This window comes from Electrophorus electricus, chromosome 1 (genome assembly GCF_013358815.1).
Source record: "Electrophorus electricus isolate fEleEle1 chromosome 1, fEleEle1.pri, whole genome shotgun sequence".
Lineage (NCBI taxonomy): Eukaryota > Metazoa > Chordata > Actinopteri > Gymnotiformes > Gymnotidae > Electrophorus > Electrophorus electricus.
This window is the reverse complement of record NC_049535.1, coordinates 10,677,530-10,692,648: the sequence shown is the minus strand read 5'-3', so window position 1 is coordinate 10,692,648 and position 15,119 is coordinate 10,677,530. Positions and strand designations below refer to the sequence as shown.

Here is a 15,119-nt window from a genome sequence, read left to right as displayed (position 1 = left end):
AAGAATAGCCGGTTCCATTCTGGTATCACCAGCCAGCTCATGAGACTGGGAAAGCATCCCACGGGACAAACGATTATGGCAGCCTAAAATGATAAACAGGAATGGTAAAAAGTGATCCCACTCTCCCATCAGCAAGCACTAGCTCGCTTACTGGGAACAACGGATCGTGCACGTACACGTGTCCGTAGAGGGGCCCGTCACACTTCTCGCTTCCGAACGGCAGCGTCAACCACGTGACCGGATATGGCTGGCGCAGCGCCGGAAGCTCGCCTCAGACGGAGCAGGGAGGCCGAGGAGCGCATCTGTCCGCACACAGAGCCGCAGTGCTGGGGTAAGGACGGCTTTTCTGACCGCTGCCCGTCTCTTCTCCGCATGTCTGTGTGGGAGTGGCACCTCGACAGGGCTCCACCACATCGCCGCAGTTAAGTCTCCGTTATCAGCCACGAGCGGGCGGCTCTTCGGGGTTACTGTGAGCTAACCTAGCTAGCGTACTAGCACTGGCTCGAGCAACTAACGCTAATGTGTTGGACAGAAATGTCAGTAAAATCGACTAACGGCTGGAACCTTCAGGTCTTATAAACTCCTGGTGGCTCATAGTAGGGGCTTCACCCGTGAGACGGGGTACATTTAACCGAGCCGTTAAACGGTAATTAGGTTAGTTCAGTTAGTTAGCATGTTAGCCGCTGGCTGTTTTGACAGCTAGCAGGTTAGCTAGTCACTTTAAACCGTCACTGCCGAGAGTATATAAAATACCACAATAATATCACTATAACACGCCTAATTCGTAGAACCGTTGATATCGTCTCGCTGGTAAGATGTGCAGATGTGCTACAGGTTGATGTTGGCGCTTGTTACAGCTAGCTGGTTAGCCTGTTTTGCTTTTCTGGGAACACTTTGTCCATTACCGAATGGAAACGAGCTTTTTTTTTTAATACACCCGTTTATTACGAAGCATTAAATACCGTCCCGTGCGGTTAAAACTCGAAGCCAGTGCGCGCTCATGACCGTGCGCGTGCTTTGTGCCACCTGTGTGTCCGCGTAGATGTGAACGGCAGCATGAGTGTGAAGGCCTTCGAGCTCGTGCCCGCCGTGGAGTGGGAGCAGCTGACAGCCGAGAAGGCGCGCGCCGCCGTGGAGTGCATCGAGTGTTGTGGCGAGCACCTGTACGTGTGCACCAGCGACTGCGTCCTGCATCACTTCCTGCTGGAGGCGCGCACCACGGCCAAGGGCAGGCACACCTACAGGACTCAGAAGCTCCTGCAGAAGGTGCTGAACTCGAAGAAGCCGGCGGCTGAGCTCAAGGCGGCGTCTGCCCTGGACAGGCTCGTGGTCCTCTGTGACGCCGCTATCTCATTGGTAGACATGCTCACACTGGAAGCAGTTCCATCCGGTGGAGCAAAGCTCCGGGGCGTAACGGCGTTCTCTGTGAACGAGAACCCGGTGACGGGCGATGCCTTCTGCGTGGAGATGGCGGTTGTGTCGGCACGGCGACGGGCTGTCCACATCTGCACTGTGCACGAGGACCGCGTGCAGGTGCTGAAGGAAGTGGTCACACCTGAGCAGCCGTGCGCGCTCGCGATGGACGGCTACTTCCTGTGCCTGGCATTGCCCATGCAGTACATGATTCTGAACTACAGCACGGGGGTGTCACAGGATCTCTTCCCCTACAACAGCCAGGAGAGGAAGCCCATCGTGAAGAGGATCGGCAGGGAGGAGTTTCTCCTGGCCGCCCCAGGGGGCCTCGGTGAGCTCAACCCCTGCGAACATCCATAGCGAGAGCGAGTTTTTGTCTTCATGGGGGATCTCTGACTGTAGTGTTTTCTCCACGTGGTTCTTAATGTTCTGCTGGGACTGGTATGTTTAATGCAGTGTTATCCAGCAGAGCTCCATAAGGGCACACAGCCTCTATAACCCTGAAGTGAGTTACCACTTAGTTTAGTCCTAGTTAGAGCTGAGTTAGTCTCGGCCCTGTAGAGTCCCTATAGACCTTTCATACATACCAGTGCTCAAGTGGAGTAACGCAGGGGTGATCATGAACCCAGGACATCTATTTAAATGCTCGTACATGCAGTGCTAGACACAGAAAGACAGGGATTTTGCTGATCAGTTGTCTGAATATGGAATCTTAAAAATAAACTCATTGTTCTCTCATAACCCTTTTCTCCCCTGGCACTGTGAGGCAGTCTAGTGTTTGGCCTCTCTGTTAGAGGTGCCATCTCTTTAGCGTGCCAGGGACATAACCTCTCTGTTAGAGGTGCTGTATCTCATCTCTGGCCTCTTTTTCTCTTGCACTATTCAGTGGCTTCAGCATGAAATGCTGGTTTTATTGCTGGTAAGTGAGTTAATTGTGAAACTGACTCAGGACATTAAAGATACAACTCGATTTGGGGTCAGAGAGAGGCTCCCTCTCAGAGCTGTGTGGTTTAAAGAAGATTTTTGGGTGCTGCATAGTGAATTAACCATTTTATCAGGTGAGTTTGCTGCTTGTAGAGTGTGTGTGGCATTGATCACACACCAGGCTTTTCTCCCCACTGTGTATGTCATCATAGTGACCAAGCTCGACGAGTCAAGCTTCTTTCTCCTTCACTATCTCTCCCTTTCTCACTGCCTGTCTCTCTCACTGTCTCTCCCTTTCTCTCTTTTTCTCAGGGATGTTTGCTAATGCAGAGGGCATATCCCAGCGCGCACCGGTAAGCTGGTCAGAGGGCGTGCTTGCTGCAGCTGTGTGTTTCCCCTACGTGGTGGCCCTGGACGAGGGCTTCGTCACCGTGCACAGCATGCTGGACCAGCAGCTCAAGCAGACGCTCTCCTTCCGAGAGGGACACGTCTTGCAGGACTTCGAAGGTTTGAAACCTGCCACGGGCTTCTCTCTCTCTGTCTCTCTCTCTCTCTCTCTCTGTGTCTCTCTCTCTCTTTTTCCCCCACACATCCTCTTGCCAGACAGATGCTCAGGTGTTCCCTGTAGATGTGTGTTTGGAGGGGTAAATGTGTGGGGGAACTGGGTTGGAGGCTGTGGTGTGGGATGGGAGTGTGGCCATGTTCAGAGGACCCCCGGCTGTGAGGGGATGGTGTGAAGCACAGTGTGGTTGAAGGGGGTGTGTGTGGTGGAGCACGGGTGTGCTCCATAAAGGAGAGGGCAATGTGACGGAGACGTTGGGTGGAGCCTCCATGGAATAGGCCACATGAAACGCCTGGGTTTGCTGTCCTCTGCCCTGGCTACGCTGACCCTAGGGTGCTTTCCACAGTGGCTTTGCTTTAACTATTAATGTGTGTGGCTGGCAGTGTGAGGTTCAGTATCTTGCTCAAAGGCATAGTACCACAAACCTTCAACTAGGGATCGAACCTTTTGGATATTTAGCTGGAGTAAAGCTCTCAGACGAGTTTTGTGAGGTCCCATTCTTATTGGATGTTCTTATCTAGAGCGGCTTACAAAAGTGTAGAGATGGCACCAGTCCGATATCCCGTATCGGAATCGGGCCAATATCAAATTTCAAATCAAATACCATCACAAACTCAGCATGACAATAGCACATCAGTGCTTTTCCAGCAATGCAGCACATGTGATGACAGCCAGAGTAGTTTTAGCAGGTCACATGATGACAATTGGGCTTGTTTGAGCACAGTTTGTAGACTGCTGTAGTTTAAGCAGCGTTGTCTTCCCATAACAATTAAACTGTTACATTCAGATGCAAATCCAGGCACTCACACAGTGTGATTTCCATTGCTGTCAGTGTGATGCACAATGTGGGGAACAGACTAGTGGGAGTATTTAAAGTTGACAAAATTGTGTTTTAGCACTGCCATATCCAAGATCAGCTGTGAATTGATCTATTAATCCGTTCTTTAAAGAAATAAACGGTGACGTTTCCAGTTTGACCGTTGAGTTAAAGAAATTCAGGGCCGTGAAAAGGAGACAGCAGCAGAAAGCTGACATAACCAGAGCCAGTATTGGTGTGCCTGGTGTATAGTACTTGTCATGCGTGCTCACTTAGTGTTTGGTGTGTAGAACAGCAGTTCACCGCTGAAATTCACAAAAACAGAAGGTTATTAAGTCGATGTGGAATTAGTCGCATTCAGAAATCAGACAAAATGCAGACAAACTACAACATAGCTTTCAGGAGTGAGTGAGTGAGTCAGGCAGATGTACTGAGCATAGACAATGAAAGAGTGTGCGTGCATGCGTAAATTTGAGAACCAAGCAGGTGATGACCAAGGCAGTAAACATCATCTCACAAGAGAGACACTGAGTGAAAGGCAATGGAAGGAAAAAAATTAATATTTCAGTCTTGTAATAATTGTTTTTGTTTAGTTTTTTATAATTTGTAATTTTATAATAAGAGTATCTGTCATCCATGCATGACATCTGTAAAATAGCATATGATATATCAGTTTCCCCAACTAAACTACAGCTCAATGGTGGCTTTTAATGAAAAAATATTGGATCTGTATCAATATTGGGCAATATTATATCAGATCGGTACCAGAAAAACTGGTATCGTGCTGTCTTTAGAAAAATGCTTAGCTGTCTACTCAGAAAAGTATCCAAAAATACCCATAAGTCCAGATCCTTTCAAAACCAAGAGTGAGTGCTGAATCCTAGACTGAGAGGTACTCTAAGATATCATACCATCAAATACAAGATATAATACGATCAAATACAATTTGGGGGCAAGTACCAGACATTTCAGTGCCAAAAGAAGACACCTTCTCCCTGTTTAATTTTCCCATGTTTTGATGGTGTAGCAAGTCATTCTCAGTTTTTTTTTTTGGCTTAGCGTGGTAAGCTCTTTTCTGATCTCCTAATACCTTTCTACTGGTTTACATTTGACTTAAGTGTAGTTGGTTTGCGAGCCCTGTGCTGTGCCTTTGTCACCATTGTTGGTGCAGAGTGCCTCCACCATCAGGCCTGACATCCTGCTGTGTCCTCTCTGAATACGCCTGGTCCTTTATATTAACGTAGCACCTCGCTCAAGGCTTGCATACCGTGAGCACCTCTGCCGTTGCTGTCGTACCGCCACACAAGGTCATCTACCGCTGACCTACTTTTGAATTTTTCTCATTTCCCCCACCTCTCTTCCTCTGGCTGGAGTCTGTAGTACCCCTCTGCGGCTCACGGCGTGCCTGGGGTTGAGCCCACTGGCGAATGTGCAGTAGGACCGGATGCTGTACCGTTTGGATATGATGGTATTCCAGGAAAACTCTGCTTTATGTAAACACAAAATAGTCATTCTAAGTAGGACCTTAGTCAGAGTAGCCTGCTAGTACAAGTGGAACATTCCAGTGTTTTTATATTATAGAATTAAACACATGTATGAGCTCATTGACAGAAGTAGTGTCTACAGAGGTGTTTACACCAGTTTGCATAGAGGTTATGAGCTCAGAATCATCATAGAGCACCCGAGATGACTCAACACACGGGCTTATCAACTTTAGTACCAGTGAACAAAAAACATTTGTTGGCTTTTCTGTAGCCTGCATTGTCTTTGTTGCAAAATCTCGTGTATTTTTCATATCCAGAAACCTGGAACTGAAAACACTAAATCCAGTACTGACACACAAGAACCAGAGCACCTGAAAGGTCTTGATGAACACGGTCAGTCATTTGCTCAGTGTGTATGCGGAACTGTGCAGCTAACGCCTTCCTTCGTCTGTGCATCTCTCAGGGAAGGTGCTGTTGGCCTCCACAAAGGCAGTGTTCGTGCTGGTGCCTCTGCCCCTGGAGACCCAGATCCAGGACCTGCTGGCCAGCCGCCGCGTGGAGGAGGCGCTTGTCCTCACGGAGGGCGCGCAGAGAAACATTCCCAAAGACAAGTTCCAGGTGATCCGTCGGGAAGCGGCACGACGGGGCGGCCCTGCCATCTGCGCCACCGCTGAACGAATGTCTCTCTCGCTCTCCTCCTCTCCAGATGTTACACAAACGAATTCTCCAGCAAGCAGGATTCATCCAGTTTGGGCAGCTGCAGTTCTCCGAAGCGAAAGAGCATTTTAGGTGAATGAAGTGCCTCATTGTGTCGTGTAATTAACACTGTTAGATGCCACTCATGCCCAGATGATCCAGAAGCTGATTGAAGGCAGTTAATTAACAGTTAATTGTGCACCTGTCCCTGTATAAACCACAGAGGAACAGAAACATGTTTGACCATGACTTAATCTACCATGTCTGTAGTGCTGCAGGAACTAATATAACACAATCACAGACTTCCAGTGTCGCATTGGCGTCTGATGCTTTCCTCTTACTGTTAAGGATGAATTGAGAGTGATGTGACGTCTAATTTCTAAATTAAAAACGCTTTCCTTCGGTAGTTTGCTGATGCCATTTGGACAATCATCTTGTAATTAAATGTCTTGGCATTTAAAAATTTATTCACTGGAAACAGAAGAGACACGTTGTGCCAGTTGAAGATTGTTTGAAATCTGATGCCAGGCACAAGTCATGCTAACCCTACGCCTGTAGATCTCGTCACATTCCAGATTTTATTCCAAATCCCATTTCAACATGCCTGGCTGTCATATGAGGTGTGGCAGGATGTGGTGGCCACCAAAGTTCTCGGGGTAGTGGCCGTCCACGAACAGACGTGGGTTCCTCACAGTGCCCTCTGCCTGACAGGAGAGGGCAGCTGGACGTGCGTGAGCTGATCTCCCTGTACCCGCTGTTGCTGCCCGCCTCGTCCTCGTTTACGCGCTGCCAGCCTCCTCTGCACGAGTTCGCTGACCTCAGCCAGCTGGCGCAGGGAGACCCGGAAAAGGTCGAGCGCTGTAAGCACTTCCTCATCGGCTACCTGCGCGAGGCGCGAGCCGGCGAGGCCGCCAATGGCTTCCGCGAGGATGTGGACACAGCGCTGCTGAAACTTTACGCTGAGGCGGGTCACGATAGCCTGCTGGACCTGCTGGCCTCGGAGAATGCCTGTCTGCTGGCTGACAGCGCCCCCTGGCTGGAGAAGCACCACAGGTCAGCGGCGACACAAATGCTTGTAGCGGCAGGAAAGGCTCAATTTAGAAAATATTATGGCTATATCATGCCTCTTGTCTAGAGCTGTTTACAGTAGTGCTTTGTTATTCAAAAACCTTTTTCTTAGCATTCTTACAGAATAAAAAGGTTGTATAAAAAATGGTTTGTTTGTTCTGTTTTATTACATATTGTTACAAAAACCACCATGGTGAACACTTCAGATGAAATGTGGCCTGAAGTATTCATCCTGCTGTGGTGTTACTAACCAGAAGACTGAGGTTGCTCTGAACTCAGCCTAGATGCTTAAAGCACATTGGCTTCTTTTCTGTTGTAACCTTCTGTGGTGCCAGTAATCAAATCACCAACGGTTGTCTGGTTATGTACTTTGCTGCCCTGTTGGATTTGCTGGTGTAAGAATGTGATCGGCCCTACAGTTGAACCCTGAGGTGCCGCTGTTTTGTTTTTCCGTTTGTTTAATTTGATGTGCAGACTGATGGATGGTTGGGTGTCCTAATACTCTATATGTTTGAAGAATCTTGCTGTTGCCATGACAGCGCATAGATAAAATGCTCATAAATGCTACCGCTGAACAGTAGCTTGGTCTTGTTGAGCTGTGTGTGTGTTCGTTCCGGGCTAATGGCCTTTCTGTTGGCTCTCAGGTACTTTGCACTTGGGATTCTCTATCACTACAATGGTCAGGATGCAGTCGCACTGCAGGTAAGATCTCAGCCCAGACAGGAAGTGCTGACCTTAGCTTTGCCTGTGTGAAGAATACTCTCTAATCCAACTGTCTAGATGCTGATGGTTAGCCAAGATGGTGTAAAAGCAGTTTCCGAGGCTTCTGTTTACAGTCCAGCAGCAAGTTTGACAAGCTGGAATGCCTTGCTGAGATGTGTCGCTTCAGCAGTGACGTGAGTGTGTATGATTTGCAGCTGTGGGTGCGAGTGGTTAATGGAGACCTGTGTGACCCCACGTGCACCAACCTCTTCCAGTACATTGTGGATTTCCTGAGCCGCTGCCCCAACCTGGACCTGGTGTGGAAGTATGCAGACTGGGCCCTTCAGAAGGACCAGAAGGTGACGTTTGCACACGTTGCAGGCGTTACGCGCCCATACGTGTTGGCATGTGTTACCGTGCCCACGCGTATCTGCACGCATTTCACACGTTACCGCACCTGTCCAAATTAAATTGCAGTAGTGTAGTATTGTCTCAACAGCTGTGGTACTACCTCATGAATAACTGACTCTTTCAGTGCGGTGAGAACTTAGCTGTGGAGAGGTTATCTAACTATTACATTACCTTACATTACCTTGGCAAACCAAGCAGGTAATGCCGACTGAAATAGTCAGTCTTTGTGCATGTGTCGTTGTCTTTCTTACAGATTGGGGTTCAGATTTTCACTAAGAGGCCCATCTCCAAAGAGCTGCTGAACGCAGATGACGTGATCACGTACCTGCAGAAGCACCACAGAGCCCTCCTGCTGTACCTGGAGCACCTGGTGCTGGAGCGCAAAGTTCAGGTATGTCGTGCACTCTTCCTGAGGTAATGCCGGTGCTTCTGTGACAACTGTCACAGGTTTTTCTGCTTTAAAAAAAATAATAATTTTTTTTTTTTTCCACTTTGTGGCATATTAAAACAGAATAATGATGTACTTTTATCCAAGTTTTTGAAAAATAGACCCTTACCTGGTTAGGATCTGTGGTCAGTGTTGATCAGGCTTCATACGCTGTGTGTTCCCGCGCTCAGAGAGAGAAGTACCACACCCACCTGGCCGTGCTGTACGCCGACCAGGTGCTGGGGCTCCTGTCTCGGCCTGCGGACACCCGGGAGCACCTGGCCTCTGCCCGCACAAAACTGCAGCACTTGCTGAGGGAGTCCAGCTTGTACAGAGTGCAGCTGCTGCTAGGTGACTCCTCCCTCCTCCCCACCCCTCTTCTGGGGGTGCCACAATTGTATGATGAACCTTATTACAATATTGGCCTTCTGCGATACTGATGTGTGTGTGTCGTGACAGGTAAATTGCAGGACTCAGAGCTGTTGCTGGTGGAAAGGGCCATACTGCACGGTAAACTGGACGAGCATGACACAGCCCTGCACATCCTGGTTCACCAGCTCAGAGACACCACGGCCGCCGAGGACTACTGCACCTGGGCTTCGGCGGCCCGTGGCCACGCCCATCGCCGCCGCCTCTACCACCATCTTCTGGGCAGATATCTCGACCCGGACATGCCTGGTGGACCGCGGGCTGTGGAGGCCGTGGACTTGCTCAACCGCCATTCCGAAGTTTTCGACGCAGTGCAGGTTTTAAAACTCCTCCCAGAGGCGTGGTCTCTGGGGTTGCTACACCCCTTCCTGTGCGGGGCGTTGAGGGCGAGCGTGCATGCCTGCCGGACCACCCAGGTTGCACTGGGGCTCGCCCGAGCGGAGAACCTGCAGCTACACCGTGACAGGGTGAGTTCACAGTAGGTGTGGCCCCGGCAGGTGAACGGACATTCAGGCTGGAATTCTGCTGCCCTTGATTTCAAGAAAAAGATTTTACCCAGATGAACTAAAAAAATGTGTCAAACATCATATGGTCATGTACTACTAGGACACCCCCCCCCCCTGCCCAACTCCCAAATATAATCAGAATTTTTATTGCCAAAGTATAACATGAACATTACCATTAATCTCCATTTCCTTGCACCTTTGTTCTTAAAAGCTGCATGAAAGTGACCTGACTGGACAGCACTAAATGTGTGTCTCTCGCTCTCTCTCTCTCTCTCTCTCTCTCTCTCGCTCTCTCTCTCTCTCTCGCTCTGCCACGCCCACACGCCCAGCTAAAGTATCGGGGTGGCCCCATCCTCATGTCAGAGAAGAAGGGCTGCCATCTGTGCCACAACACCTTCAGGGATCCGGAGTGCATGTGCCTTCCCGGAGGCACGCCCGTACACACCCACTGTGCCGCCCAGAAGCTTCAGGACACGCCCATCAAGCGGCGGCTAGACCGCACCCACACCAGCAACCACACGTGAAGTCGTCTAGGGCTCGGCTGCCCTCCGGGGAACAGCAGCTGACCGCCCCGCCCCCGGACAGCTGAAGGGCACGTGGGTGGTGTCTGAGGCACAGGCGCATGGACACTGCATCGTGGGTAACGGTGATCAGGGCCGGTTTATGCATGTACATGTAAAAGGAGAGGGAGGGGTGTAGAGATGGTGTGTGCAAGTGTGGGCGCGGGTGATTGTGTATGAGAACCTGTTCATTCACACTCCCCACTCCGTGTGTGTGTGTGTTCTCAACACTGATATCCTGTTGAGCTGGTTTATTTTTTTTATAGTTCTGGAGATCTGTTGATGATTCAGTCCACCGCTGTACCCCGTAACGTGGGGTCCCGCGTCTGGTGGGATGCTTCAGGACCTTCTACTGGAAGTCTGCATGTCTTTACGTCATCCAGCAGGAGTCATGATCCAGGGTGACAGTGTCCGGGGTGGTTTCCATGGTAACGATTTAACCATTACCAAATCCGATGAAACCACTGTATCCACTGATGGCTTGGACGTTAAAGAGAGGCTCCTGTCTTAGTCTCGTCATGCACACAAAAGCGCTTGTTAATGCTGTAAGCAAAAGACTTTGCTTTTTTTACATTTTATTAACTTTAACAGCAAAGTTCTTTTCATCTCTACTCGCAGAGTGAAAGTGACGTTTCTGTAGCAGTTTCAGAATCAGTAAGTCGTCCTGGTAAAGTTGTATAAAACTTAACTGCAGACATAATATGGATAAAAGGGACTCATGACCAGATCATCTTTTGTGAAAACACTTAGTCTTTTAATTCAGTTACAATACTATATTGTAATATGTGTGGTGTATATACTATAAATCATATTACTTTGGTTTCAAGATAAGCACATCTTGAGAAGGATATGTGAACCGTCCTGCTCTGAAGACGTGTCTGTCCCCAGCAAACGACTGCACACGTCATCTTGACATGATGAGGTCTTCTGTTTCAGAATTCATGTTGAACACGATGACAGATTCTGGCACTTGTTATTACGTGCGCGTGTGTGCGTGTGTGAGAGACCTGCCCCTTCCCATCAGCCCCTCTGTGGTCCCTCCACGTGTACAGGGTCATGTCTGAGATCTGTCATCCTGTGTCTTAACAAGTCTAAACTGTAACTAATTTCTGATCAAAGTGATGAGTATTTTTCTTATTGAATTTGTAATTTTAAGGTATAGAATGTCAAAAAGGAGATGGGATCTTGCAAAATAACATGGCACCCGCTATTTGAGTGTTTTTGAAAAGGATGTCACATTTCCAAGATGTGATGTGCATGTGTACTGTTAGAGGGGTGCTTGGGTTATGTTAATCTGAAGGAGTCAGACAGGTCCAGATTAGGGGTGTGATTAGGACACCAGCCCTGCTGAAGGGCCTCTTGAAAATCTCGCACACAGAACGAACACTGCCTACACTGTCAATATTAATGCAACCCGAGACTGACCTGGGAACAGTACAGACGTTCATCTGCTGTTGAAGAGACAATGCTACTGGCTCATGGACTGTTCCTAAACCAGCTCTACTCCAGAAGAAACACACGCTGGCTCACAATAGGGGTCAGTTTATTGGGGGTTTAGCATTATCACAGCAGAAGGTGCTGTTCAGAAATGAAGGGGGAAAAAAACTCAAATATATTCAACTGGAAATAAACACCAGTTACTGTTGAATTTGTATGAAATTTCAGCTTTTCATAAATGAAACAATGAACTACATGTCCACAGCAAAGAAACAAGACTAATTAAAAATTCATTGAAACATGCCTTCCAGTGGCTTTTCCCATCAGAACACACGTGACCCATGTAGGGTTTTGTGCAACTTGTTTCCAACATGTAAAATCTCTGGCCCATTTTTCCAGATACACTAGTTTTATTGGTCGTCTTAACCACTGGGGTGGACGTTGAGGTGGCTTCAGGTCCTGGCCTCTTACGATGCCTCGTTCAGTTTGCGATGCTTCAAAACGTCAGGGGCCAAGAAGCTTCTTTCGGGGTTGTTGCGTAGCTGTTATCCTGGTCGTATGTAATTAAATTTCTACTTTCCTGTCCCGGACTACCTATAAAGAACACGGAACTTCAGTCCTCTGGTCAAAAAGTGCAGTTGGGCTTCTGCCTCTTTCTAATGACTCAAGAATTTTTAGATGCACATGTGCTCAGCTGTACATACTGTATTTATTATCGTTTGTTGCTTTGTACATCAATGCCAGTGCAAGTGGAATGTACAAAAATGTAAAAGACAACCGTTTTAATAAACATGACTATGCTTGTTACTGGTGCTCCAGGGCTCTTGGACTGGTTCCTTCCACCTTACATGTGCTCCCAGCTTGTCCAGGGGTCTGAGTGGGACCCTCCTGCTTATTCCAGGATGCCATGGAGCTGTGGTCAGTTACAGAAAGCTCAGATGAAGCAGCAGACTTCAATACGTGAATCCGATATGCTTTTCCTCTTTAATCACTAAACGTGCATGTGCACGCGCTGGTTATGTAAATACATTCCAAATGAGAGATGAAGGAGCTCTCGAGCATCGCTGTGTTCAGTTCATGTTAGCGATCTGTTCAAAAGGCTCATTCACACTAGCAGCTTAACAAAGGTCTTCGTGTGCTTTCAGGAATTCCAGCTCTGGTCCGATGTGAATTTTTGGCTTTTAAAACGTTAGCAAAGAGATAAAGTCCGTGTCACCTTGTTCAATGGAGTTCATTGGTGTGTGCGCAGGGTGGAGGCCGACTGGGTCTCTGTGGGACTGGGCTTACATGGCCGACTGGGTCTCTGTGCAGACGTAGATGCTACATGGACGCACGCGCCGTCGTCCACGGCCAGGGAGACGTGGGAGCCTGCAGTGACCCGGCACAAACTCCTCACACGCCTCCCGGAACTTGCGGATGCGCCAGCAGTAGATGACGGGGTTGAACGCGGCCTTCAGGTAGCTAAGCCACAGCGCTCCCACAGCGGCAGGGTAGAACTGGGGACTCAGGTAGAACCGCCGGCTGAAAGCAGCCAGGAGGCCGAGCACAGTGTGCGGCAGACAGCAGGCAGAGAAGCCCAGGAAGAGGATGAGGATGGTGGTGAAGGCACGCGTCTTAAAGCTGACATCCACGCTGGGCTGTGGGAGGCGCCGTGGAGCGGACAGGCCCGTCTTGCCCGCCAGGCCAGCCGCAGGGCATGCGTGGTTCCGCACGCGCATGGCGTTGCGACGCACGGCATTGAGGATCCGCAGGTAGGCAAACAGCATGACGGCCATGGGCACCAGGAAGGCGGCCGCCGCCAGCAAGACCGTGTAGCCACGCTCGGGCAGAGACTCCACGTAACCCAGGACGCAGCCCGGCCTGTGTCCCGGGCTTCCCGGGGTGCGGCGGCCAGCCGTAGAAGGCAGGGCCAGGCAGAAGGACAGCAGCCAGGAGGCAGAGATCAGCAGCCGCGCCCGACCGGGCGTCAGCTTGTCCTGCCGCTGCACGATGATGAGAAAACGGTCCACGCTGATAATCAGAAGGATGGCAACGCCCTCCAGCACGAAGAGCCAATAGAGCATGGCCGTGACACGGCAGAACTCCGGGCCAAAGCGCCAGTCGCCGGCCACTACGGTGACGGCGGTTACAGGCATACAGAAGAGCGACAGCATGATGTCGGTGAAGGCCAGCGTGGCCAGTAGCAGGTTGATGGCGGAGCGCATGGCGGCCTTCTGGTAGACTATCAGGCAGACCACGGCGTTTCCCAAGAAGCCCACGGTGATGATCACCACCATTACAGCACACAGGGCCACGCGGAGAGCCACGGGCAGGGGCGTGCTGGCCTCTGCCTGCAACTTGCTCACGTTCCTAAGCGCGTGCTGCTCCGTGAAGCCACAGCCGCTGCTGCTGTTGTCGTCGTCGTTGCAGGCCATCACGACCGCGTGCGCAGCCTGGCCGCTAGCGGGCACGAGCAGCTGCAGTCTGGACTCTCTCCTCCTCCTCTATGGTGTCCCCTCTCCCCTGCATCTAAATAGCACACAACAGGACAGGGACCCAGTAGGTTTCTGTACGCTGACCTCCCGGGCCGAACAGACACAAGCACGCGCTGCTAATTAGCAGAAGGAGCGCAGAGCACGAGCACGAGCACGAGCGTGCAGCGTGTCCACAGCTTGCATGTAAAGACTATTACAAGATGCACAGACCGCTTACTGTTGTCATGGACACGGACGAGAAGGCGCGCTCGCAGAGGAGCCCTGCTTTTCGCGGGGTGAATCCGTGTCCTGAAAGCAGAACGCGCGCACACACACACACACACACACACACACACACACACACACACACACACACACACACACACACACACAAAAGAAAGGGCTTTATGCCATGGAGGAGCGACGGCACGGCATTGCTATCCCCACTGCCAAGGAGACCGGAGAGCAGCACCATGGCAACAGAAGCTCTGACAGCGCGATAAAGTCCTAAAATAGTGTTTCACCCGCGACTGCAGGCAGCGTGCCGTTTCGATTCACAGGATTACTGCTTGTCCTCGCAGACACCCCAATTTTGTAGTAACATCTTTATGTACCAAGTATTCTGTTGGCTATATAATTATATATTATTATATTTTAAAACTATAAGGATCTTTTGAAAATGACACCTTATATTTTGAGTGACAACGGGGTGGACGTCAGCCAGCACATACCTACACATGCCGTCACTAATTTCTTTTCGCCTCTTGATTAACCCTGTTGGATTTATCGTCTCTGGCAGTGTATAATAGTCCACAGATACGCGATCGTGTGTAATGCACCAGGCTGGGACTCACCCGTGTTGGCTCTTCGCGACGCAGCCGCGCAGCAAGACACCGCGGAACAGGCAAAGCCCTGAGCACCAAACCAGTCTCACAGCTGGATCCTAAACATTATAACACCGGCATCAAAAGAACGGCAAGACTTAACATCTATTCTTGCTCTTGGCATTCCTAAACACACCTAGCGCACGCGAAACGACGTGCGCACGCCTTTGGTGCAGAACTGTGCCCACTCACGGGAGGATGCGCGCCGACGCACAACGGGGTCGCGCGCGTGTCACTTTGCACCGTGAAAAAATGACGTTTGGGTCTTCGGTGCCCAACACTCACTAAATACACTCACTAAACACACTAAACACATCCCACTGTTATGGTCAGAGGCATACACACA

At 50.0% G+C, this 15,119-nt stretch overlaps 2 protein-coding genes across 4 annotated transcripts; one reads left to right on the top strand and one right to left on the bottom strand.

The window, feature by feature from the left end:
* Nucleotides 1-259: 259 nt before the first annotated feature.
* On the top strand, nucleotides 260-12,248 carry tgfbrap1 (transforming growth factor, beta receptor associated protein 1). 2 transcript variants are annotated; one of them, XR_004775960.1, is made up of 13 exons: nucleotides 260-331; nucleotides 1,043-1,744; nucleotides 2,650-2,844; nucleotides 5,664-5,818; nucleotides 5,907-5,989; nucleotides 6,608-6,949; nucleotides 7,609-7,666; nucleotides 7,882-8,025; nucleotides 8,331-8,468; nucleotides 8,696-8,855; nucleotides 8,964-9,400; nucleotides 9,769-10,079; nucleotides 10,266-12,248. XR_004775960.1 is itself a non-coding variant. In XM_027004668.2 (12 exons), the coding sequence occupies exons 2-12, from the start codon at nucleotides 1,057-1,059 to the stop codon at nucleotides 9,961-9,963; spliced, it is 2,595 nt and encodes an 864-aa protein (XP_026860469.2). In that variant the 5' UTR covers nucleotides 260-331; nucleotides 1,043-1,056; the 3' UTR covers nucleotides 9,964-12,248. The 2 variants fall into 2 exon arrangements, 1 of the variants encoding a protein (XP_026860469.2); XM_027004668.2 differs by having other exon boundaries at nucleotides 9,769-12,248.
* Nucleotides 11,526-14,961, bottom strand: LOC113574026 (high-affinity lysophosphatidic acid receptor-like). Of its 2 annotated transcripts, none has more exons than XM_027004670.2 (3): nucleotides 14,744-14,961; nucleotides 14,121-14,198; nucleotides 11,526-13,944 (listed from the first exon to the last, which is right to left on the bottom strand). In XM_027004670.2, the coding sequence occupies exon 3, from the start codon at nucleotides 13,848-13,850 to the stop codon at nucleotides 12,720-12,722; it is 1,131 nt and encodes a 376-aa protein (XP_026860471.2). In that variant the 5' UTR covers nucleotides 13,851-13,944; nucleotides 14,121-14,198; nucleotides 14,744-14,961; the 3' UTR covers nucleotides 11,526-12,719. The 2 variants fall into 2 exon arrangements, with proteins under 2 accessions (XP_026860471.2, XP_026860470.2); XM_027004669.2 differs by having other exon boundaries at nucleotides 14,128-14,198.
* Nucleotides 14,962-15,119: the final 158 nt, after the last annotated feature.

What these genes read in the sequence shown, in the direction of transcription:
- tgfbrap1 (XM_027004668.2), top strand. Translation starts at nt 1,057, where the DNA reads ATGAGTGTGAAGGCCTTCGAGCTCGTGCCCGCCGTGGAGTGGGAGCAG. An exon ending in TTCCCAAAGACAAGTTCCAG is followed by an intron (nt 5,819 to 5,906) that starts GTGATCCGTCGG and finishes CCTCCTCTCCAG; the next exon opens with ATGTTACACAAACGAATTCT. An exon ending in TGGCTGGAGAAGCACCACAG is followed by an intron (nt 6,950 to 7,608) that starts GTCAGCGGCGAC and finishes GTTGGCTCTCAG; the next exon opens with GTACTTTGCACTTGGGATTC.
- LOC113574026 (XM_027004670.2), bottom strand. Translation starts at nt 13,850, where the DNA reads ATGGCCTGCAACGACGACGACAACAGCAGCAGCGGCTGTGGCTTCACG.